General features: G+C 43.9%; 1 protein-coding gene across 6 annotated transcripts in view; it reads left to right on the top strand.

The window, feature by feature from the left end:
* The window catches only part of CALN1 (calneuron 1), a 367,399-nt gene that overhangs the window by 224,653 nt on the left and 119,489 nt on the right, over positions 1 to 23,257 (top strand). For all 6 annotated transcript variants that reach the window (XM_032460335.1, XM_032460337.1, XM_032460334.1 and 3 more), the window contains one exon: positions 22,434 to 22,546. In XM_032460335.1, the coding sequence (XP_032316226.1) occupies positions 22,434 to 22,546 (113 nt within the window). The remainder of the gene's footprint in view (positions 1 to 22,433; positions 22,547 to 23,257) is intronic.

The following is a 23,257-nucleotide window of genomic DNA, read 5'->3' as shown; positions in this document are numbered from 1 at the left end:
CTAGAAAAAACACTCTTGTGATACTCGCCCCCCCCCCCCCCGCAAAGGTTTAACACCCACACTTGTGGTCTGGAATCATGGCTTCTTGAAGCCACAAGGAACTAGAGAGAAAACAGGGCTGATCGGAGGCCCTCCACCTGGTTCTGTTCTGACCTTCTGGGTGCGCTCCTTCAGGCCTTGGGTCTAGAAGCACTTCTGCTTTGTTGCACAGCAGGCCTATTGAATCAGCCCTCCAGTAGGACTTAAGAAACTGAGTCATCGAGGGAGGGTGGAGGAGGCCTTACAAAAATACATGACGAAATCTGGCCCCCTCGGAATGAAGCTGCAAAGGCTACGAGGGGGACACGATGAAAATCTGTATCATAACTGTAGACAGATAGCCCAGTATTAAAGTATTATACGTCAGGTTTTGAAACTGGTGCTTTGGGGTCCCTTTGATCTTGAACAAGAGGTTTTGTATACAGAAAAGTAAGTTCTCCTTCATAGACCCATAGTTCAGGAAACCCTCCCTTCTTGAAGAGGAGAGAAGTTGGGGGGCATACATGGATTCCAAGGTGGTAAAGGAGATCCACAAATTGCAAATAGCTGTCTCGAGCAGGTGGAATAGATTTAATGTTTGAGGTTGAGGCTGAGTTCCAGAGGCTCCCATGAAGAGCGGAATGCTGGGCACCCGGAGGAAGCCATGTAAAAATGATGACCTCGTGCAAGCTTTCTTCTCACTTTTTTGGGGGGAAGAAAAACGAGAATGTAATAACTGTTTTGCATCCCTGATAGCATTTCACCTTCATCTGCCCTCTCCCATACACATCGCCATGGTTGGCTGGCCAAACTGGTCTTGACAGAGTGACAAGAGTTTTTCCTAAGGCAGTTAGGAAATATCAGGTGGAAAGGACAAGAAGACAGGACATACTGGGGCCTGGAGGAGTTGTGTGGGGACCAGCAGGCCCTGGGACTCTCCTCGGTGCCCCACGGGGTTTGGGGAACAGACGCCATGTTTATGGGGAGGATGCTCCCTGTGGGTCCTCCGTACATCCCCAGGGGACCATAGTTTGGCTCTGCCTCCATCCCAGACTGCTTTTGAACTCATTATGCCATTTACATAATACCTTGCTTTATCTGTGCTGTACCATAGCACCTCAGGGTAAGGGGAACTAGAGAGCAGTAGGTGGGCTGAAAAATGGCCCCCAAAGATCTCAGGTTCTCAGTCTCTGAACTTAACTTATATAGAAGGAAAGAGTCTTTTTGCAGATGTGATTAAAGATCTTGAGCTGGGAAGATTATCCTATGTTACCTGGGTGGACCCTAAATGCCATCACATATAATTGGGAAGCAGAAGGCAGGGTTGACACACACAGAGGAGAAAGCCATGCAAAGAGAGAGGCAGAGATTGGGGTGATGCAGCCACAAACCAAGGAACACGGGCAGACACCCGAAGCCGGAAGAGGCAAGGAATGGGTCCTCCTTTAGCGCCTCCGGAGGAAGTGCTCTCGACTTTGACCCAGGGATGGTGATTTCAGGTTTAGTCTCCAGAACTGGGAGAGAATAAGCTTCTGTTGTTCTGAGCCACCAAGTGTGTGATGATCTGTCACAATGGCCATAGGAAACTAATCCGGGGTGCCACTTACTACAGGCAAATAAGTGGCCCACCCATCCTTGATGGGTGTCTGCCCAAGCCCACCCTGCTTGAAACTGGTACCTTCTACTGCCACCGATTCCAGATCAGAGAGTTCTGACAGTCACGGTGGTTCTCGTGAAGTCTGTAATTCAACGCACAGGTCCTCAGTCACTCCTCAGTGTCACCTGTGCTCCCCATGTGCTGCCTTGACATCTGCTGTTCTGGTTGACTAGTCCTGGATGGGGAAGTGATTTTCACTGTGCTCAAAAATGGTTCCGAACTGTACTGCAGCTTAGAACCAGTCTGCTTCAACTTCTGAGAGTTCTCAGTGTGTCTTTTCCCTCCAGTTTTAATGCAGTCTTCAATGTATAAATCGTGATAATAAAAATAGCATCGTTTTGCATTGTTGTTACGGTTTTCAGAGGTTTTTAAATTTTAATTTAATTTTTTTTTTTTTACCATCTTTAGTAAGGTAGCGTAGCGAGCATGATTAGTCCAGTAGAAAAATATGGAAAGTGATGTGCAAAGAGGAGAAATGACTGTGTTCCAGGTCAATAAGTAATTAATGTAAAGCCATGGTTATCATCCAGGATCCCTTCAAGTTCCGCGTGGTCTGTACCTCTGGGATCCAAAGTGGTGTGGATGCAGCTAGGAGGGAAGATCCACTGAGGTGCAGGAAGAAAATACTAGAACTTCCACGTATCTATTTTTAATCTAAAATTAAGGAGAAAATCAAATTTTTGCTAATATTTGACAGGTAAATAGCATTTGCATCTAACTTACGAGCAAATGATTGTCACATGTATCTTAAACTCATTCACTGATGGAAGTGTATACTTTTGGAAAAGGTAGGGCGTTTGCTCTTCTCCCTCATCATTGTCCTTTTTAGCCCAGACTGATGATTTGAGGTTTGGTTCAGGGCGATATTTATGCCTGAACATGTGGACACAAACTGGTAGGTGGTGATGAGATTACTGAATTAGTCTAGTTTAACTCATCGACTGGTCGGGGAGCCAGACATGTAAACTATGACTAAAACACAACACGCATAGAAGCAGAGAGGGATGGGGGGATTGAGTTTTGAAAAACTAAGATACTCCATGATTGTGAGGTGGGATGGAATGAGCTGACTTTCCTTGCCCTTGACCTCTGATTTCTGTTGGCCACATTATGCAGATAAGGGAGGCACCCAAGGTGGCCTGAGGTCAGCCTTTGCTGGACCAGGGCCCATGCAGACAGTGTGATGTGTGGACACAGGACAGAGGCTGGCCGTTCAGTACATCACTGGGCAGCCCATGCCGATTCCTCCTTAGCAAAGCGATGCATTGACCAATTCCCCTATACTTTTCTTTTTTGAAAAGATAACTGATGAACAGTTTTTCATTTTTCCCTACAAAATATTGTTCTCCAGAGTGTTCTGGAGGCTCTGGGGAACCGTGGAAAAGGAGTGAGGAGCCCATTTTGGCTCTGCAGGCATCAGAGGCCTCTGCATTCTCATCTTCCCATCACTAGACCAAAACATAGAAGTGGCTTCTCCTTCTATTTCAGATCAGTCCTACTTGGGGTGTAAGTGCTTAAGGAGTTTCTTCTTCAGGGAGGCTCCTTACTGCTCTGTGCCTCACTTTCTTACCTATAAAATAGGAGATAAAAATAGTGCCTACCTCATAGGGTTGTAGTGAGGATTAAGTGAATTGGACGTTTAAATTTCTTAGGATGTCTGCCTCAAAATAAGTGGTCAAAGGTGTAAGCTAACGTTATCATTGCTGTTGTCAAAGTGACCAGGAAAGGCTAATTTTGACGCGCTAAGTCTTTCCATCAGGCAGAGAGCCCTCTTCTGAAACAGGTGCCTGGATAACTCTGAATCTGAGCTCCTCAGACACTGAGAACCCCTGTCTCTTTCTACTACTGCTGTGCAGGATCCATAATGACCCGCAGGAGTCCTTAAAAAGTTTCACTGTGTCATCAGACCCCGCCAGGACAAACCAGTGTCTGAGAGCATGGAGTTCTCAAAAGTTGGTCCTCTCTGACATCTGGTACTTCCACTAGCCTTTGCAGAAGCCAAATCACAAATTTAAATCATCATTTTAGCATTGTGTCTGTTGAAGATTTGAATCCTTTTTAGAATTCATAGAGTGATTGTCACCAAAGGCAGATCCATCCTTGTACAGTTGAATTTGATCAGACAGCAATAAGCAGACAAGGATGCTTGGTTTTGGAAGCATTTGCTTTTATTGAAAAAAAAAAATGTCCTGAAAAGAATAGGAAATGGCTGCCCTAGACAGAGTGTGTCAGAGTTTCACCAAGACATTTGGTCACTTATATAGAAAAGTACTAATGGACACTCTGGAAAAGGATGGGCTGGATGCTACTACCATTGGGTAGACCTGTAACTGGGTGAATAACTACGCCCGAGGGAGGGTTCCTAGCGACGTGCCACAGGGCTTTGCTGCCGACTTTATTTTGTTCAGAAATTTTAGCAGGGATTTGCTGAAGCCAGTGCAGGATGGAATTAGGATCCAAAAAGGTCTTGACAGGTTGGAGTAATTAGGCTGGATCCAACAAGCTGAGACTGAGCAGAAACAATTGCAAGGTCTCGCCCTTGCCGCCGCACATCCAGGTCTGCAAGGAATAGAAGGCACGAAGCATGACAGGGAGGGGCGGGTTTCAGCACAGGTGCGGACGCTCGGCACCGGCTGTGACGTGGACCCGCGGCACGATGGAATTGGACTTCCGGGCTGTGCAGTTAGAGGTATTGTATCTCAACAAGACAAGTAATCACCCTCCTCTCCTCCTGCTGTTTAGACCACAGATGAAGCCGGGAGTTCAGTTCTAGCCTCCTGACCTTAAGATCCCATAGAGCCCATGTGGAGGGGAGATCCGGAATTCCAGCCGGACTCCGGATCGTGTTCTGTGATGAATCAGGCGGGGCTGCTAACGCCTGCTTTGTAGAGACGATTCCAGGAAGTTGTGAGAGCTGTCTTCACATATTTTAGGATGCCTCTTGATATTTGAAAGGCTGACATGCTGAAGAATTAAATGGTTTCTAGGGGGCCCCTCAAGACTAAAACAGAGGACAGTGGATGCAAACCCCTCCTTTGAAGGCAGTTTGGTGTAGAGTCAGGAGTGCTTTTACTACGAACACTTCCAGTGGTCCACAGGTGGTTGGATGGTAGTGGGAGTACACCTTAGAACTAGGCGTTTAGAGTTGAGATCCTTGGCTGAGACTTAAGGATATGTTGTGTTGTTGATATAAAGGAAGCTCATGTTTTCCTAGATCGCAAATGTATAGCTGACACAGGTCATCAAAATGGAATAGCCTGATATCTATTCATGCCCAAATATGGTGGCCCCAGAACCACATAAAAGCAAGGTCATTTTTTTCGAAGGTGAGTTTGGAATCAACTTAATGCCTGAGCAAGTACTCCCTGGACAGCCAGGGGTCCTGCACCATGGAGCGTGAAGGAGATGACCTTGAGTCGGAAGACTGGATGCCAGGATTTACAAACACCTCTTTCTACGTTAAAATAATATAGCTATTGCCAGATATAGTTTTCAGTGGGATTACACCATCATAGCCTGTCCACATGAGCTGGCTACCAAACTCTTCCCCACCTAACTCGACAAGTTACCCAGTCTGATGGGGTTGTTTAGAATTGTCCATCCGGCAAACGGAAGTGTCAGCCAAAAGGGCTTTATGTTACCTTAATGGACTTTGAACAGTTTTCTCAGTAAAAGGCACAGTTTTACCTTGAAGGCTTATAAAATCTTTATAGAGAGAAACATTTCCCTCCCCTTATTTTCTGTTAACAAGAGGGTGTGCTTCCAATTCATCGATAAAAGCTGTGCAGAGTAATTTAAATATACATTCAAGTTTATTCTACAGGTTAGACTCTTCCAGCTGCCAGAGCATGAAATGATACGGCTTTACGAGCCCTCACGAGAAGTCTGGAGGTAGGATGAGTTTCTGGCTGGTTGATTCAGCAACTCAAGGTGTCAAGGTGTTAAGCCAGCAACTCTGCGGTTTCCTTGGCTTCCCCTCATGGGTGCAAGATGGCTGCCACACAACATACCTTCACAGCGCAACATCCAGAGCAAGGCGTGTCACCTTTTAGAAGAGAGGAAGACTTTCCTGAGAGAGCACCGACTCCCTTTCTTTACACTGCATCACATGTCAAACCACCATGAAAGGTTATTGTATGGTTTTGCAGATGATGGATCCTGCCCGTTCGTACAGTCTGAGAGCTTCAGCCTTAGAAGATTTTTGTCTTTTGAATTTAGATTTTTAAATTATCGTCCAGTACCACTGACTTCTTTTGGGTATACGCTTCTATGAATTTTAACACATGTGTAGATTCATGGAACCATGACAGCATTCAGCGTACAGAACGGCTTGAATCATGTCCCCAAATCCTTCGTGTCTAAGTTGACAAGAGATATTGGGCGCTAGGTGTTTTTCGTTTGGTTTTTTGGTTTTTCCCTTGTAATGTCTTTGGCTGGTTTTGGTATCATGGTAATGTTAGCCTCATAAAATAAGCTGAGAAGTGTTCCTTCCTGTTTTCTTTTCTGGGAGAGTTCATGTAGAATTGATATTATTTCTCTTTAGATGTTTGGTAGCGTTGGCCAGTGAAGCCATCTGGGCCTCAAGATTTCTTTTTCAGAAAGTTTTAAATTATGAACGCAATTGCTTCAGTAGGACTATTCAGGTTATGTCATCATAACTTTTATTTTTAGTGAGTTTTGTATTATCCAAGGAATCAGTCCATCTCCTTTATCTTTCTTGCTCAGAGTTTATATATTGTATCTACGTATGTTGAAAACTCCATCACACATGTTAGCAGTTTTGTTTTCAACCCTCAAACATTTTTTAAAAGAACAAAATGGGGTAAGAATGATCTATCCCATTTACCCAGAGATGTACCGTTCCTTCACTCCTGATGTTCTAAGTTTCCCCTCTGGTATCATTTTCTTTCTCTCTGAAGAAGTTCCTTTATCTGTTGACAATGAATTTCTATGCTTTTCTTCATCCGAAAATGTAAAGACTTTTTTTTTTTTTTACCTCCATCCCTGAAGGATATTTTCACTGGATATAGAATTCTGGATTAACGGTTCTTTTCTCTTAGCACTTCAAAGATGCTATTCCATTTCCACAGGGCTTTCATGATGGAAAGTCAGCAGCCATTTGAACTGTTGCTTCCCTGAGAAAATTGCATCCTTTTCCTCTAGCTGCTTTCTAGACCTTTTTCTTTGTCTTTACTCATCAGTCATTTGATGATGATGTACCTGGGTGTGTATTCTTTAGGTTTATCCTGTGTGGGATTCACTGAGCTTCTTGAATCTGGTGATTTATTTTGATGAACAAATTTGGGAAGTTCTCAGTCATTAGTCCCTTAAACACTTTTTTTCTTCTCCGTAGCCTTTCTCATCTCTTTTCGTGGCTCTGATTGAATGAACATTAATCATGCAAGAGGAGAAGGACCCCAAATTTTTATCTATCTTCAACTTGTTTATCATTTCTGTTTTGTAACTGAGCTTATCTATGGAGGTGTTTTGTTGTGGTTGGATTTTTTTTTTTTTCAGTTCTAAAATGTCCTTTAAGTTCTTATTTAACTCATCATTTCTTTGTCTTTCCATTTCTCTCAGGAACGTTTGCTCTCACTTGCAGTATTTCTATAATGGTTTTATTCCAACCTTTTTTCAGATAATTCCAACAGGTGTGTCATTGGCAGCTGCTGATTGTATTTTCTTATGCAGGTAGAAGCTTCTCTGAGTAATTTTGTATTGTACTCTGGACATTTTGAATACTATCTTATGAGTGAGCCTTCTTAAATCCTATGGAGAATGTTGATATTTCTACTTAAGCAGGCAGTTGATTCGGTTGGGTTTAAGCCGCTAAGTCTGACCAGCTTTCTTCAGGTTGTCATTCCAATGTCTGTTCGGTTTTCAAAGACTTTGCAGAGCTGTTCAGATTTGTTCAGCTTGTGCACCACCCACTGGCCATTCTGGGATCCGGGTAGCGGTCAGTCCATTTTCCAGTTCAGAGTCACGGGTAAGTTGTTTAGGGAATGTTGGATGAGCAGTGTGTGGGCGAGCCCGGGATTTCATCAACAATATTATGGAGTAGCTTTGCCAAGTTCTTCACTTTCCAGTTCTTTCCTTTTTTATTCTTACAGCCAGAAATCTGGGTTTCTGTCCCATTTCTGTTGCACACTTTCCATGGCTGGGCCAGCCTCTTGGTCCAAACAGCAAGAGAACAGAAAGAGAAAACAAAACCAATCAGGGGTTTTCCCCTCCTTGAGACAGTGGCTTCTCTGATCGGAGGGGAAGTTCCATTTTCAGTCGGAGCTCTTAGGCACCTGCAGGTGACCTTGGGTGTGGGCATGAGGGAATGAGAAGCGAAAGCGACACTAAGCATTCCCCCTGCTCTTTCTGAGCGTGGACAGACCCCTCTCCCGAAGCCAGCGCTGGAGGGCTTCCTAGGGCTCGCACTGCCCGCACCAGTGTCCACTTCCAGGCTGCACAGTGGAGTGCATCCCGTCTGGGAATGTCACTAGAAAAATACAGTAAACTCTTGGCTGGTTTGAGGATACTTCCAATTCAGGTCTCCTTCCCCAATGCCCCTGCCGCAGTTTATGTCTCAGAGTCTTCAAATGGCTGCTCCAGGCATTCTGTTCAGGTTTCACAGCTGCGTTCAGTGCAGGAGATGGGGTGGAATGTTGGTCTGTGTACCCCTAACCAGAAACCCTGGGAAGCTTTTCACAAAAGTTTTCTTCAGCCTGTACACGGTTAATTGTGTCCGATCATAAGTGAAGTCACTATATGTGAGCTGCGGAGAATCAGGGGTCTGTAAATACTGAGTGGACGCCCCAGGACTCCCCAGAAACAGGGATGTCAGCTGTCGTGAGTCTTTCACTGTTGGTTCTCTGTGAACATCTGCATCTGTGATTGACAACCATCCCCTGAAATCTATTATAATTAATTTCTTTTTAAAAAAATATTGTGCTTATAATATATCATATTATTTAATGTATTATAAATTATTTAAATTATATAATATAATATAATTACAATAAAATTTCAAAGTGAATTAATTTCCAAATACATTGTTTATATTAAATTTAGTTTAAAGTGCTGACTTAACTGGATTTTTCTTTCCGGAAGCTTCTGTCAGCACTGTAATACTTAGAGAGCTCCCTAAGTCTGACGAATGTCAGGATTTGGGGTTCAAATCTGCCCATCTTTCCTTGGCATGTGGTATTAAAGAACCTTCATCCCTAATATTCTCACGTGAGTGTTGCTACACCATCCCTGCAGTAGCGTTGTTAAGGAAGAGACAGGGATGTTGTCGGGAGGAAGGAATCCTTCCTGACCTAGGTTAGGAGGTCAAAATCTTGGAAATAAATAAACGGAGAAAGACTCTGCAATCCGTAGATTGGGTAACATTCCTGAGAGTGATTTGTTCATTTTTCTTGATAAATGTTTTTTTAAGAGACCATTTAAAAGAAACAAATTCTGCATGTCTTTTGTAAATCCTAGAGTTTTCTGAACTGTTTCATACACTTCTAAAGTTTCAGCTTAAAATATATGTATATGAAATTGGATATTCACAATCCAGGCAGCATAACATCGAGGTTTAAGTCCAAATTTAAAACCTTGAATCCTCAATGAAATGGAAACCTGTCCGAATGATTATACTTCCCTCTGTTGACAGCCATGTTTCCAAGCCGGACAATTCCAACAGTTGTTTATTTTCAACTCTTGTTTGTTTAATGCAGAATGTCATAGATTCTTTTGCACGTCACCGTCCCTTTGTATTGTGTCACCTCCCAGTGTGGCCCACGCCTGTGATCTACATGGAGTTAAGGCATAGTTTTCATAGGGAATTTGGAGAAGTTATTTTCCTCAACTATTTCAGTTTAGAAGTCACCATCTTCCAAAGCCCTGGACCCTTGGCCTCCTGCCCAGTGCGTGGACACACCGCTATGGAGATACCCGTGGGTGTGCTCTCGAGATTCCAGGTGGTTTCCACCTTCATCAGCTCCAGCACTCACCCCCCAATATTTACTCTTACTTTGTACTCAGTCAAGCTGGTAATTTCTGGAGGCAGAACAGTGGAACTTATGATCATCCAGGGACTCACTGGGATGAGATGTGTAGCATATACAGGTATTTAATGTGCTGTGATTTTTTTATTTGTCATGTAGCAGTGGTACCCCAGAAGAGCAATTTTCTATACAATTCTAATTTTGCGTGAAATGATGCGGGTGGCGGTTGTATAACATTCTGTATGAGATGGATTTGTGCCAAGCACCATCTCACTTCTGTACAATTCGGAAAGCAGTGGTACGTGCTCCACAGAGGAAGTCCTCAACATTCAGCTGCGTGCTTGGTCCAGCAGAACCATTAACCCCTAAGAACTATTTCATATGGACACTTAAAAGCTTTAAACAAGAGAAATAACATACTGTTTTATTACAACCATATTACATGCTGTTATAGAAACATTCAGACTTTCCAAAAATAGGGGACTGTCTGAGAAAACTGTGGCTCTCTGTAACATATTATATGACCAGCTATGTTTTAAAGGTTTTTAACAACTTGGCAAATGTTCCCAATAGTAGAAAGGGCAGGGAAATATTATTTCAATTAGTTTATTTATTTGCTTAGAAGAAAATACTCATGTTATTTCTACATGTTGATTTTTAATTTCCTATTAATGTTCTTTATTCTTTTCCATTTTTCATTATTATACATAATGCTTCAAGAAACAACATGGTTCAGAGATATTTATTCAGATTTCTGATTAACTCCTTAGGACAGAATCCAGAAAAGAAATTATGGAATCGAAGGGAAAGAACATTAAAGAGGAACTTTTTATCTAAATGGCATTGCCAAATTAATATCCAGAAAGGTTGTGCCAAGGCCTGTTCCCGTCAGTGGGAATGAGAAGTCTCAGCAAACTGCACACCGAGTCTTCTCACTTAAAAATAAAATCTTCCCGTACCAGGGCGGTGGGAAATGCTATCTCATTATGGCTTTCATTTGCATTTATTTTCACACTGTTGAAGTTGAGCATTTCCCACGTGTTTCCCAGTCACATTTTTCCTTTGTGAATTACCTCTGCACATTCTGTAGCATTTATGTCTTTTAGTGAATTCCTTTGTATTTGAACAGTATTATCCCTTTGCCATCTTTATTGCATACGGTTTTCCTAGTTTATTGCTAAATATTTAATTTCCTCTCGTGTTTTTAACATGCTGAGTATGTTATCAAGTCTGGATCTCTGCTTTTCTTTTATTGATTTTAAGCTTAGAAAAGTTATTCCTCATTTTACCTGCACATTTCCTCTATATAACTTTTCAGAGTCAAATATGAAATGAGGAGAAAACTGATTTTTTTTAATCTGTCTTCCCAATACCATTTGTCAAGTAAACCTAGTTTCTATTCATTTATTTCTCTATATTATCTATGTTTACTGTAGCTTATTTCCAAACAGTCCTCTTTTATTTACCTGTTCATTCTTACATCCTTTTTCATTATTGTGCTTTTGTAATACATTTTATTATTTGCTATAGCATTACTGTTCTTAATTATTTTTAAAGCTTTTCTTGCCTACTCATTCTTCGAAATGACCTTAAGAGTCACTGAGAGGGCTTCAAAAAAAATTCCATAGAGATCTTTTTAACTGGAATTACATTAAACATGTAAATTAATTTGGAAACAATTAACATCTTTACAATAATCTTCCCATCAAGAAGTATGGCATTATTTACCATTTTCTTTAAAGGCTTTTAAAATATTTCACTCAAATTGTATAGCTATATATATATATAACATACATATGACATTTACATATAAAATATATATAAATAATATAATTATATTATTGTTAAATTGTATATATAAAATTGTTTCTTCATATGGGTCCTAAATACTATTTTCAAGTTTATTCCTGGTTATTTTGTCTCTTCCTTGTGCTTATAAATTAGAAACTTTCCTCTTTAGATGGGGGTCATTTTCTCTATTATTTGTTTAATCACAATATACTGATGAATCATTGCTGGCTTTGTAGCTAAAATCCTGGTCCCTGGAGTCCGGCTGCCCGCATTCAGACCCCACTCAGCCAGGTCTGGCCACTGCAAATCAGGCAGAACCTCCCTGGTTCCTGCTTGCACTGATTTAGGACATGAAACAACAATAAGAAGACCTCCCTCGTAAGTGTGCTGTGAATGCGTTAATTCACGATGCTCTAACACAATGCCTGGCAGGTGGAAGAGCTCAGTGAATCTCAGCTAGCTATCAGGAGTAGCCTCCCCCCACCCAACCTGCTCTTTTGTTCTTTCTCTGGAATCCTTGTCCTTCTCACCTGGAGTCTCAGGGATCTAGGCTCCAGGCCCATGAGGCTTTACCTCCTGCCAGGCGACTGTCTCAGCCCTCCACCCTTACCACCCGCTATCACAGTGTGTCTGTGAATTTGCATCTTTGGAAATCAAGCCTTAGGGTTCCTGAGACTTTGCTCTGCTCTAATTCCACTGAGAGCTCGTATTTCTTTCCTCTCTGTTTTCTTTTTCCTCTAAGTCCTCATTCGATTCTTCCTCCTCCAGCTATAATTGAGTGGGAGCCAAGTGCTCTAAACGCTCCAAATGGTCACCCTCTCTTGTCATCACATCCCCTGAAATGAGCTGCCTTTTCTTTGCCTGCCTCTACCTTTCTGTCCTCCTTCTCAGCCAAGTCAGTGGCAAAGTTACAGGTAGATGGAAGCCCCCAGTTTCCACATCTTGTGGATGAGCAGGGAACAAATGTCTGTCCTCCTCTGAGGCAGCAGCAGGAAGCCCTCTCTGCAGGGGCTCCCCCACCCAGGAGCCAGGAGACCACAGCCCACCGTGCAGATTTTCTCCAGATGCTGGGAGTCAGTGGGTCCAGAACTGCCCCACCCCTCAACCTGCTTATGTGAACAGGTGTGGTCCTTTCCTCAGGTGCCTCACAGGTGAGGTAGGCCCCCTTTCTGCTGGCCCCTGGGAGGTGTGGACCCTCACTACCTTCTCTGTACTGTCCTGCCACCTCCCCTCCCATCATTTCTGGAAGTCCCTGGCCCACAGCAGAGGGAACTTGCCAGGAGGCTGGGAGGGAGAAGGGAGAGGCTCCCGCCGCCCTGCCGCATGCTCAGAAGTCCCTTGGCTCTTTTTTTCTGTTAAATTTTCTAAATGGTTACCGCTGTCACACAAGAAAACTATTGATTTTTAAATGTGTGTCTGGTGCCTAGCCGCCGTTACTAAATTCCCCAGAATTACTGTTGTTCTTTCTAGACGGACAATCACCACTGCCCTCTGAGTGGTGATAATTTTGTCTTCTCCGTTTCTGAGGTCGTATTTCTCACTTCCACTTCGCATCGTAGTGTTGGCCAGCACGTTGAGAACAGTGTGGAATTAAAATGATAGCAAGAAGCCTGGGTCTTGCTTATCGGAATGGGGATGCCTCCCTAGACGAGGAGACCTGCTGCCGCCTTGAGACGGATCACTCTTGCTTTCTCAAGGAAGTATCGTTCTTTTTCCAGTTTAAATAAAGTCTTGAAAGAATATTATATTTCACTCAGCTTCTCTGCCGTATCCATAGAGATCACCGCTTTTTAATTCTATCTGTTGATTGGATTTCTCATATTAATTGATTTTCCTAATATTAGGTACTCAAGTCCTGGAATAGTCTGTACTTGGCTATGGTACGCTGTGCTTTTAATGTATTTTAAATGAGATTTTCCAGTTCAGGCTTTAGGATTTTTGTCTGTATCTGTAAGTGAGTTCTCCAGTTGTTCTCCTTTTGTGTATTTTGGTATCAGAATCATATTGACACGTCCTCTTTTTTTCATCCTGGAATAGTTTATGTGACATGAGGAGTATCTGTTTCTTGAAAACATGAGAAACTTGGATGTGATTTTTCCTATTTGAGAAGCTTTTCGGGTATTTTTAAAAATTACTTTTCAACTTCTTGTATCTTATTCCATTGCTTTTCTACCTTTTCTTAAATAACTATCAATAAATTATTCTTTTTCAATAAAAGCACTAGTTCCACAACCATTTAAAAAAATCTATTAGCGTTCAGTTTTACAAAGTATTTCATGAGTTTATTTCTTCTGTATTTGTTTCTACATACCCTCTCAGTTGCATTTTGATTTGAATCTTTCTAAATTTGATATGCCAGTAATTTATACATTTTATAGTTCTTTTCAAAGAATTCGCTCTTTTCTTTTTAATACAGTGGTTACCATGTCTATTTGTGTTATTTCCCAGTTAATTAAGTCTGCCCTTACCCCAATTTTATTATATCCTTACTTCTATTATCTTTTTGTCTCACTTCTTTTCTAAATGTTTCTTTGAATGTTTTCTTTCCTTCCCACCCTTTATCTTTTAAAATAACAAAATTACTTTAAATGCTTTGAATTTACCTCTGAGGACAGCTTTGATGAATACTTACATAGTTGAGTTACAGTGTATTCTCATTGCCATTTTCTTTAAAATTTATCTCAAATTTATATTTTTCATTGGTCAGGAGAGTGTTTTTAATTCCAGAGAGATACAGGGATTTCTGCTTGAGAATTTACTGTGAAGTCCTAGTTTCTTTGGGTTTGAGTAGGAGAATGTAGCCTGCTCATTTCCACCCTGGAGAACTCAACATCCCAGGCCTGGCACAACGGCTCTCACATAATGGGTTCGGGTACCTATTTGCTGGCTTGAGTTAGGAGTTGCGGTTCATTGCCAGCGGGTCCCAACTTGACTTGGCCAGAGGATCGTTAGTGTCCTCACACTTTCTCCCTGCTGAGGCCGGGTCCCCCTTCTTTGTGTCTCAGCCTCCTGTCTTTTCACCTCATCCTCATATGTCTGCACCACCTCTTGCCGGCATAGGGCTGTTCTCACCTATCAGACTGGGAATACAAAGCAGGCATGCCATAGGCTTCCTCCTGTCTCTAACAGGGAGTGATTTTCGGAAGTAAATTTTTTTCTTTGGGTATTCAGTTTAATGTTTCTCTTCTCTTTTGGACTAATCCCTATTTTTTCCCCTTAGTTTTCAATTCTTAACGATGGAGACCTGGGTCCCAGTATTGGCCCACCACCAGCATGTGTGGGTGTCATGGACTGCCTCCTTTTCCCACTTGGGTTTCAGAATACTCCAGCTATGGGCTGGAAGCGGGCAATACCTAGTGCAGCTGCTGGTGGCTAGTAAGTATTCAGTAAAAGAGGACTGGACAGGGTTTTTGTTTTCTTGCTCCCACTCACCGATTCTCTAAATCTGAGAAGCATTTATGATTAAAGAATCATGATCAAGAAGCAGTATATTAAAATATGACAACAGTTCCCAACACTTAGTACGCTCTGGGTTCCTCCTGTCTCCACTCTGCTTAGGGCGCGGAGACTGGCGCCTGCAGCGTGATGCTGGCCGATGCTGGAACCTCTGCCCGTGGCATATGCTGGGCTTGTGCCTGTGAATGGAAGCTGGAAGTGGGGGACCAGGGAAGGAGAGAACAGGGGTGACAAGAGACGAGGACAAGGTGCCTGACTTCCTAGCAACCCAAGCACGCACGCTCGGGAACTGGTTGCCTGGGTTTCTAGGTTTTGCAGAGTCCAGGTCTCCGAGCTTGGGGAGGGCCGTGTATCGTGCTCATGGCTCTTCCTACCACTTCTTGATGGGTGCTTCAGTACCCTTTCCAAGAGTGCAGCCTGCACAGACCACCCGTTTTATCTCTCCACCTGCTTCACCAGCGCTGTGGTCGATGAACATTTCCCCAGATTTTTACAAGTGGTTGATGGGTAGCCTCAGCTTTTAGAACTTCTGTGATTTTTTTGTTTTTTTTTTTTTGGTCTTTTTCTAGTTTCCTGGACTCTTTAATGGAAAGTTGAGCAAAGACACATTAGAAACTATCTTTGTTCTTTTTTTTAATTTGATATATTTATACTGCAGTATGATTACCAGGTCGTGTCACATAATTACTTTCTCCTATTGTTGGGAACAATTAAGATCTAGTCTCTTAGCAAGTTTAATGTTTATAGTACAGTTTTGTTGGCTGCGATCAATGGCTGTGTGTTAGATCTCCAGGACTTACTTCCCGACTAGTTGCGAGTATGGACCCTAAATAATGTCATCCAACTCAATAACCGAAAAACCCCAACAATCCAATTAAAAAATGGGCAGAGGAACTAAATAGACATTTTTGCAAAGGAGACATCCAGATGGCCAACAGGTCTGTAAAAAGATGCTCAGTGTCTTTGTTCTTCTTAATCCTGACGTCAAGCTTATTCTGCAGTCATTGCATCCATTTTCTCAGAACTTTTAAGTCAAAACTGTTCTCTGAAGTTTAGAAATGACCTTGCTGCTGTTGGAGTACAAGGGGAGTTTGGTACTAGTAAGACGCATGGTCTGTCTTGTCTTGTCAGTTTCTCTTGCATGTGGATCCCCAAGGGAGACGTGTGCATAAGAGCAGTAGGATGAGAAATAAAATGTCCCTTCATCTTCATTCTTGCTCATGGCTTGTGTCCCCAGGCAGAAAATAAGAGAGGACGTAGGATGGCTGGGCTTCCTCTGGCAAGACCTAGCCTGATGAACCTATCACATAGATGATCCCAGGGAATGGGCCCCAGCTGTGAGCACGAACTTTGCACACCGTCTGAGAGCCCGCCCTGTTGATTAGCTCCTGCTCCTCTTTGGAGGAGAAGTGAGAGTGGGCAGTGGCAGTGCTGGGAGGTGCCACCAGCCTCCACCACCCCCGCCTTGACCCCTACTACCTTCTGACTTTTTTGTTCTACTGTGGTCCACTGACATTTCCCATTCGAATGTAGAGTGGAAGGAGAAGCGTGTTTTCTAGGTCCATTATTCTGTGTTCTATAACAGATGTAAAAACTCTGCTGAGTGTTCAGCTCACGTGGGAAACAGGCTTCCTGGGACGCTGGCTTGCTGGAGGCAGGTGCATTGCTCAGGGTTGTCTAGGCCTCGATTCGGCTTTGACCAACAGGGTGAGGATGGGGAACGAGGAACTAGGAGGACTTGATGTACGGAAGGTTCTGTGAGCAGAAGCAGAGGAGGAAGAGACTGAGCTAGCCCCTTCAGCATCCTGGCAGAGCCACGGGGCTGCACAGACCGAAGCCTCGCAGATCTAGGAAGACCCTACCTTGTGTCACCAGCAGCTGAGGGATCTACAGCAGGAACTCGGAACCGTGAGAAGCTGGGCATCTGTTCCTGTTCTAGGGATAAATGTTGGTTTTGATAGATTTCTGTGGCCTTAGCTCAATGGCTCAGGAACTTAGAATGACGGTAGAAATGTGTGCAAAAAAGTGTTAACGCAACAGGCTGTCCTTAAAAAGTCCTGCTTGCACAGTTAGTCTTTGGCTGGTCTGGAACATTGGATTTGGGGAGGGTTCCCATCATTCCTAAGAGATAAGAGCTGAGGCTCACTGATCCTCAGCTGTACCTACAGTGTGGTTTCTGTTAAGCACCTGCATCCCTTCTGGGAGTCTTGAATTTTAGTACGTGCCAGGGACAGAGTGCCTCCATGACTAGTTCCCAATAAATACCTTGGACAGCGAGACTCTAATGAGCTCTCCTGGTACACAGGATTTCACGTCTGTTGCCACTTCACATTTCTGGGGAAATTAAGCACCTCCTGTTGACTCCACTGGGAGAGAATTCTGGAAATTTGTGCCTGATTTCTTCCAGACTTCACCCCATGCACCTTTCCCCCTGATAGACATCCACAACAACAGACATTTATTTCTCTCAGTTCTAGAGGCTGGAAATCCGAGATCCAGGTCCTGGCAGGCTTGGCGTCCGGTGCAGTTCTGTTCTTGGCTTGCAGACATCTGCCCTCTCACTGGCTGCGTCCTCACGTGGTCTTTCCCCGGTGCTTGCGTGCTTGCTGTCTCTTCCTCTTCTTAGAAGGGCACCAATCCAATTGGATCAAGGCCCTCCCCTCCCCTTAGGACTTCATTTAACCTTCATTACCTCTTTCAAGTCTCTATCTCCAAATACAGTGACATTGGGGGTTAGGGCTTCCACCAATGAATTTTGCGGTGGGGGAGGACACAGTTCATCCCCTGACACTGTATTTGAGGTTGAAGTTGAAGCATTAGGCAGAAGAACTGCATGGGAGGGAGCTGGTGGTGTGTAATGCTCTCACTCCCCACTCGGACACTTGCCACTGACTCTGCCTCAAGGACAAGCAGGGCTGATCTCTTCCCACTCTCTTCCCATGAGAACCGTCGACCCAGCACTCAGGGCGGGCAGTTGCTGCTCCCTACCATCCTCCATCCTTCCTGCTGACCCCACCACCACCATTGCTCAGTCTGCTCACCTCATCTCTTTCTGCTGGTTAGAACCTTCTCTCTGCAGGACTCTCTGCCGAGCCACTGAGAATCTCCTAATTGGAGCCTTTGCTCCCCGCCTTGGTGCTGCCTTAGCTCGGTGCTTTTAGGTCAGTCACGGCCCCTACTTGATTTTGTCCTGGGTGATGTTTTGCAACCCCCTGGGGGATAAGCTGTTCATCTCTCTGTTGCCCACCCTCTCATCCCTCCCGTGCAAGCAGGCGTGCAAGCAGGCGTGCCTTTGGAGTCGAGTCAATTGATCTGAACAGAGTCTCAGGCAGACATTTTTCCTTCCTCCTAATCTGTCTCCTTGTCACCCTTCTAGGACCGTTTTTTTCTGTACTTTGCCTTTCCTTCCTTTTATTCTGCAGGGATTTTTATCATTATTTTACCTCTTTGTGGAAGTTTCAGCTGGTTGGTCTTAATGAATGTTGTGCAGTCGCGGCCCTCCCGCAGCTTCCTGCCCTCGTTCAAGTTCATTACTCTGACTTACATAGCAGTGGGAAGCAATCAGATGCCGTCCTGGGCAGGTTAGCTTCCTGCATGTCTTGATAAGTGGATCATGATATTTGGAAGCTCATGGAGGGGGAATGAGGCCTGGTAGGAGTGAATTTCATTCTTTCACTTTGCACTTGCTTGCTTGTTCAAGATTTGCAAAACAATGTGACCAAAGGAAGCTTTGCATTCTGTGAAAGGTGGCAGGTCTGAGAAGACACCCACCTTGTCTTTAGGGGACATGTGAATCCAGGATGTCAGCCTGATGTCAGCCTGATGTCACCCTGAAAGGCCTTACACGGGCCTCATTCCTCAGACCAATTCTTTTCGGTGGAAGGGGTTTCAGATTTTCAGATACCTGGAGGGTTGTATGCAACAGACTGGGATCCTCTGAGAACTGACCACCCCAGGAGAATTACTGAGACTCTGACTGCAGACAGAATGGCAATTTGGGGAACAAATAGCTTTCAAGTGGTAGCTGTTTGCATTCATGTCTGTAAAGTCCATCCTCCCAATTTCCCACTAAATTCCTTCCTAAATGCCCATATAGAAAAACGCATTATACTTTCAAACTTTGAAGAGAGATATGAATCTGGGCCAGGAATTATGCAGGGGCCTCAGACACGGAGGGAGGCTTTGCAACGTGGAGGTAACATCAGGGGTTCCAAGCTGATCCCCAAGCTGGCGCATGTGAGCTGCACGGCCTCGACCTGGTTACTTTTAACCTCTTCTCGCGGAAGTTTTCCCATGATTAAAACATGGAGAGCGGTGTCTAGTCACAGTAGAATCAAACAAGATGATATACGTAAGGCTTGGAGTTCAGTGTCGGGCACAGAGCAAATGTTAAATCGGTATTTCCTGCTGCTTATTATCACTCTTTAAAATGCTTAAGAAGGACCTCTGGCAGCTGACCTGAGACCCAGTAGCTAAACCAGGAGCAACTTAGATTTCAGTTTGCTCCTCTGTGCTAGGCTGCCATAGACTCCCGGGCCAGGGAATGCTGGGATCGTAATAGGGAAGAACAAAGCTGACTCCATGTGAGATCCGTTCCTCTAGCTCTCACCCTGTGCTCTGTCTCCTGTGCTGAGTCACGCTGGCTCTGCACCTTTCATAAAAGAATGCTGCCTATGGGCTGAAATATACAGGACAGCCCATTCGCAGGGCTCTGACCTTTAAGGATATAACACTTTTCCATTCATATAGAGATAAAAAGTTGCAGAACAGAGAATAACATTTGTCCTGTTGGAGGTTTACAGGAACAGCATGACCTGACCCACGTGGACAGCTGCAAGAACAAAGGATTCCGACACCAAGAAGTTCGCACCAACCAACCACACCCCCTCCCCTTTTTAATATACATGGGGGCCTGAATTCTGACTTAGGGAAGATGGTTCTCTAGGACATTAGTCCTCAATCTTCTCGGTCTGCTGGCTTTCCAAATAAAGTCATTATACCTTGCCCCAACACCTTGTCTCCCTATTTACTGGCCTGTCATATGGCGAGGAGAACCAGTTTGGACTCGGTAACAGGATCAGACGAAACAGGGTTCCTGACAGAGTCCATATGTCACCCGACCTCCAGGCAGCAACAGCGTAGGCAGACTGCTGGGTTTGGAATCCCAGCTCTGCTCCCCGGTGTGAGCTTCTGCAAGTTACTGAACCTCTCTGTGCCTCAATTTTCTCATCTGTAGAATGGCCTGCTGGCAGGCTTAAATTAACTAGGGTGTGGCAGTTTCTTTAAATGATGCCCATTGCATCATGAGTGCTCAGGATGTTAGATATTAAGATCATCATCAGACTTCCCAGACCTTGCCTCATCCTGGAGGTGGTTTTCATATAAGACACTTAGTGAAAAGCCTCTCTCTGAGGTTGTATTTGTCTCAGTTCTCCTGCAATGGATGGAGTGAGGGGGTGGAGACATGGAGGCTAGACTTCTGGGAGCGGCACTGATAGCTTGTGGGGTGCTCCCAGGCCTGTTTTCCCTTTAAACTAGGATCTGCTGAAGAGAGATTTTCCTCAGTCTAAATCCAAATAGAACCTTGCACTGCTTGTAGGACTGGTGTTGAGCTGTGTGTTAGCGGGAGGAGCCTTCATATACTGAAAGTCTACAGAGAAGGTGCAATGTACACACACACCCAGGAACCAGTACTAAGAATATCCTAAGAAAGACAGAGGTGAGGGGGTCCCACCTTGATTATTTTTCCAACTGTGGGCCTGCAGGGATCTCCCTTTGCTCAATGATAGTTTAAAAGGGTCTGGGGGTGGAGAATCACATTTTGACTAATAAAAAATCTGAGGTTCCGGATGTCTTCTGTTAAGGAGGTAGAAGCAAATCCTCCTGTGAACCAGACCTCTCCTCCAAGGAGCGGAAAGTCTCTGCCAAGCCCCCTGTGCTGCAGCCGGCACTGCCCAGAGGGTCCTGAGGCCCCTCCCCTAGCACCTTCCCTCTGGCCGAAGCTGTGAGTAGTGGATAAGCTGCCCCTTTCATTGAGGCCAGGATGTAGTTTGGAGCTTCGTTTCCACTTGTCAGCTTCGGGTTTGGGGTTCTCAGCCAAGGGCTCCCTCTGGGAGCACGCCCTGCTGACTTTGACCAGAGTTCCTTGTGGACCCTTGAAATGTACCAGTTCCACAGGCTGATCTCCTGTCACCCTGAGGGGAGGTTTCGGAGAGGTGGGTGGTCTCTTTCCTACCCAGAATGTAGATTGTTAAAGATGGCCTCGTTCTCCCAGGGCTGAGAAGCAGGTGTTTTGCTGCGTCCTGTGGATCCCCAACCCCATCAGGCTCCCAAGTGAGAGAGAGCGGTGCCCTCTGCACTACGGCCAGAAGCTTGTGTGACCCAGTCTGACAGACATATTGTAGTTAAGGGCTTGTGAGGTCTTCGTAAAAAAGTGATTCATGCCCGCGAGCTTCAAAGCTCTTACGAACTGTGGGACCTCACCAGGGGTGACAGGCATTTCAGACTGGGTCCCTGACCTTGCAGAGCTCACAAGCCAGGTGGGAGATTAGCATGCAGATTAGTGACTGAGATGTAGGGTGGTAAGTTCTAAATAGATACACATTAAGTTAGTTGGAGAGACAGAAGAAAGTTTGTCCAACGCTGTCTAGTGAGATGAGGAAGGGTCAGGAAAAATACAGAAGGAGAACATGGTATTTATGTTCCATCTTACAGAACAGGTTGGCCTTCCCCAGGTAGACACACAGAGAAGGCATCTGGATGGAGGGAACAGCATACACAGAGGCATGGCACTCCGAAAGAGCATGGCATTTGGGGCAGAGGTGGAGAACAAAAGAGTGCCAAAAGGAATAGTGGGACTTGAATACTATCCTGAGGTGGTTTCCTTATTTTTGGTCAAAGATGCCATTGAAGTTTATAAAGCATGATCAGATATGCTTTGGGGGAAGTAAACTCAACCATATGGAAGGTGGTGTGGAGAGTGTGAGGGCACAAACCATTTTACTAGGAACATTATAACTGTAACTAGGAACGTTCATTCTTGGAAGCATTTTCCCACCACAGTCTTTTTGGAAAGGGACTAGCAATTGATTTAACAAGGCAGGTAGACCAGCCATAGTTATTTAAGAAGTGAAACCAGTAAGACTTGATGTCTAAATTCATGCGTGATTGATGAGGATGAAGGAAGAGATAGGGATGGAGCTGTAATTTCTCTCAGGTACAGCCAAGCAGCTGGGGTCCAGGAGGTACAGCAAGTGTAACGTTGTGGCTATTTAAGTGGGAGGTACCAGTTGAGTATTTAGACAGAAATATTGACAAATGATTAGGACTATGTTGTCTTGGAGGTACCAGTCCTTGCCAGTTTCTTGTATTTCTTTTGGTGTTTTAAGAATATTGCACAATTTTCAGTAATGGGTTCAGCTCTTCATTGACTGAGGTCATGCCAAGGAGAAAAGCATGGAGATGCTTATTTCACTGGGTAGGTCAATTTCAACTACTTTTCAACTTGTATTTGTATCTTCTTCTTCCAGGGGATGGCCAGGTGGATTTTGATGAATTCATGACAATCCTTGGCCCCAAACTGGTGTCTTCTGAAGGTCGCGATGGTTTTCTCGGAAACACAATAGATAGCATATTTTGGCAGGTAAGTGAGAATTTTTTTTAAAGATGAAGTTTGACAGTAAACGTGTGTAAGATTGATGTTTGACTCTGAGTTTTTGAGCTTCTGTTCTGCACATGAAGATCTCTTCTGGGCTCAAATGACATACATTCCTTAAACAGGATGTCTAAGTTGAGATCCATACTGGGTCCTCTGAACAAGAAATCAAAACTATACTCAATGGCTTTTGTGACCAAAAATCAGGAAACCACCTCAGGAGTGGTTGGCTTGGAGGAGTGAAATAGCTTCCTCTTTTCTCCTTATAACAAAAACAGTTTTACATTTTGGAGAAATGAGATTCCTCCACTTCTGATTCACAAGAGTCACTTAGAAAGGACACTAATGTTACCTGAGCCCACTGTGTCCTTGGTTCCAGGAGATCCTTGCTGGGAAGTTGGCACAGTCGCCTTGTGTGTTTGGATCCTATCAAAACTCTTAATAGGACAGAATGGTTTTATCTAAAAATTTATATTTGATGCTTCTCATTTTTTTCTATTTCTGTCTTGTAAAATCTCTTAGGAAATTTCAAATATCTACCTTCAAATTATTAATGTGCTATACATCATTTTTATATTAGCTCCTTAATCTTAAAATATGACTATTATTTTGTGATCGTGGAATTTGGGGCATGGCTCATCAATAATTATTTAAAAATTTGACTTAAATAATTTGTCAAGTTAAATTGAGTTTTGTTTA

The sequence above is a fragment of the Camelus ferus genome, chromosome 18 (genome assembly GCF_009834535.1).
Source record: "Camelus ferus isolate YT-003-E chromosome 18, BCGSAC_Cfer_1.0, whole genome shotgun sequence".
NCBI classification, from domain to species: Eukaryota; Metazoa; Chordata; class Mammalia; order Artiodactyla; family Camelidae; genus Camelus; species Camelus ferus.
Note: the sequence above shows the minus strand (reverse complement) of the source record. Positions and strands in the feature narration are given on the sequence as shown.